This window comes from Aplysia californica, unplaced genomic scaffold (genome assembly GCF_000002075.1).
Source record: "Aplysia californica isolate F4 #8 unplaced genomic scaffold, AplCal3.0 scaffold00283, whole genome shotgun sequence".
Lineage (NCBI taxonomy): Eukaryota > Metazoa > Mollusca > Gastropoda > Aplysiida > Aplysiidae > Aplysia > Aplysia californica.
The window spans coordinates 526,064-528,524 of NW_004797553.1; the positions used below are offsets into that span (position 1 = coordinate 526,064).

Consider the following 2,461-nt stretch of genomic DNA (forward strand, 5'->3'; position numbering starts at 1 on the left):
AAAAAAAATAATACCAAAGTAAAAAAAACCCCCACCAACAACAAAAAGCACCCACCCCCAACCAAACAAACAAAAAACAAAAACAAACAACCCAGATGATGATGCACCATAAAGAAAAGTAATTACAAATTGTGTGTTTTCCTTCGGGTTTAGTCTTTCAGAAAAAAACCCAAACAAACTTGGTGGTGTTAGACTATACGTAATCACGACTTTGGAAAATGTGAGCGGTTGGAGGGTGCCTCAGGTAGGTCTTACTTCTTTTCTTTCCCTCTGTTATATTTGCCTATCTGTCTTGCTTCTTCCCGCCAGCACTGTAGGGCCTAATGACTTTTATTGTGTTGGCGTGCTTCTCTTTATTCAAACTCAAACCTCAATATTTTAATTGTTATTTAAAAAGTTAATTTAAATTAAGAATTTATTTACATCAAATTTTTAGCTTTTTAACATTTTAATAGAAAATATTGACCAAAATCATGTTGTGCAGTGAACTGTTCCGGATAGAACCGACTTTTTTATTCGCACGCTCTATGGCCTTAAGCAGTTGCGAGCGCCGTAAAACTCTTACTATAAAAATATAAATACTCAAACTTCAACTGTAAACAATATTTTATAACATCTTTGAGATTTCTTGTTTGTTTTAGTAGAGGTTTTACGGCGCTCGCAACTGCATAATATGAGCGCTGAGACTTCTGAATTCCAAGGTACCACCAAAGAGAAATAATTTGCTTACTTGCTCCCGTGAGATTTGATTGGCTAGAATGTAGGGCACCGTGTTGGTAACGGCCCGGAAGAAGCCTAACCAGGCGGAAGCGATGAAGAATAGCCAGACGTGGGGGGAAATGGCGAGAGCCAGACAGATGGCTACATGTCCGGACACAGACAGCCACATAGCACGGCGGGAACCTGAGAGAGATAGTAAAGAGGCAATAATAATAATATTCATCTGAGAGAGATAGTAAAGAGGCAATAATAATAATATTCATCTGAGAGAGATAGTAAAGAGGCAATAATAATAATATTCATCTGAGAGAGATAGTAAAGAGGCAATAATAATAATATTCATCTGAGAGAGATAGTAAAGAGGCAATAATAATAATATTCATCTGAGAGAGATAGTAAAGAGGCAATAATAATAATATTCATCTGAGAGAGATAGTAAAGAGGCAATAATAATAATATTCATCTGAGAGAGATAGTAAAGAGGCAATAATAATAATATTCATCTGAGAGAGATAGTAAAGAGGCAATGATAATAATATTCATCTGAGAGAGATAGTAAAGAGGCAATAATAATAATATTCATCTGAGAGAGATAGTAAAGAGGCAATAATAATAATATTCATCTGAGAGAGATAGTAAAGAGGCAATAATAATAATATTCATCTGAGAGAGATAGTAAAGAGGCAATAATAATAATATTCATCTGAGAGAGATAGTAAAGAGGCAATAATAATAATATTCATCTGCGAGAGATAGTAAAGAGGCAATAATAATAATATTCATCTGAGAGAGATAGTACAGAGACAATAATAATAATATTCTTACAGACTTCAACATAAGTTAACCCTATCCGCACGTCGAGTTCACTATCCTATCCGTACGACGTGGGGAACTCTGTGCATTACTTTCCGAAGAGGAAATTTACCCGACAATCCGATCCGTACGCTTTGCATAGCAGTCTGTCATTTATTTTTTTGGGGAGAAATATTGAAAGTTTGAAAGAGATCTTTGCACTAGAATTATTCAAAATTGTGAAGAATACAACCCGGGGTACAAAATGAACCCAGGGCGTGCGGATAGCGTTAAAGACCACTTGCAAATTTGGCTAACATTCCGCGAGGATTTTTGTGCTCCAATAATGTTATTATGACGAGTCCCGACGGTTTGGTCCACTAGGTAGGCCTACTTACAGACTTCAACATACGTAAAGGACCACTTTGACCGGGAGCCGTGCTTTTTTAAAAAATCTGAAGAAAAAAAAAGACAGCAAGGAATGTTTCAAACTTTTTTGCTTTGAAAGTGTTAATAGATTACCAGTGCGGACTGCAAAGCTCCCTAAAGGGGCAGAGCCACTATGTGCATCCTCGGGGAATTTTAGCCAAATGTGCTGTTTTTCATCGGCTTGTACGCAACACCACAGACATTCCTCCCTTAAAATTTCTGGTGCACGTCATAAACGGACGTACGGTCTCGAACTGTGCTCACTTTGGTGGCAATATAAGCCTCTGTTTGCGCAAAATCCAGTATCGCATCAATATACTACCGAGGCAAAATCTGAGAGACTTTGATCGTGCCATAGCTAAAACATGGCTGCAGGATGGAGTTGGAGCCCGAGGAGTAGTCAGAAGGTTTGCAGTGTCACACTCTGTCATTGTCCCCCTGAGGCAGCGCCATCAAGGCCAATGGAGCCAGTCCTAGAACGCCTACGTGCAGGTCGACCCAAGAAGCCACACAGAGAGTT

The 2,461-nt window shown here is 38.4% G+C and overlaps 1 protein-coding gene across 1 annotated transcript in view; it reads right to left on the reverse strand.

Annotated features, from left to right (window-relative positions):
- The window catches only part of LOC106012182, a 2,021-nt gene extending 1,125 nt beyond the window's left edge, over window positions 1-896 (reverse strand). Inside the window, exon 1 of the mRNA XM_013084300.2 lies at window positions 731-896. Within this exon, the coding sequence (XP_012939754.1) occupies window positions 731-889 (159 nt within the window). The 5' untranslated portion in view covers window positions 890-896. The remainder of the gene's footprint in view (window positions 1-730) is intronic.
- Between the last annotated feature and the right edge of the window lie 1,565 nt (window positions 897-2,461).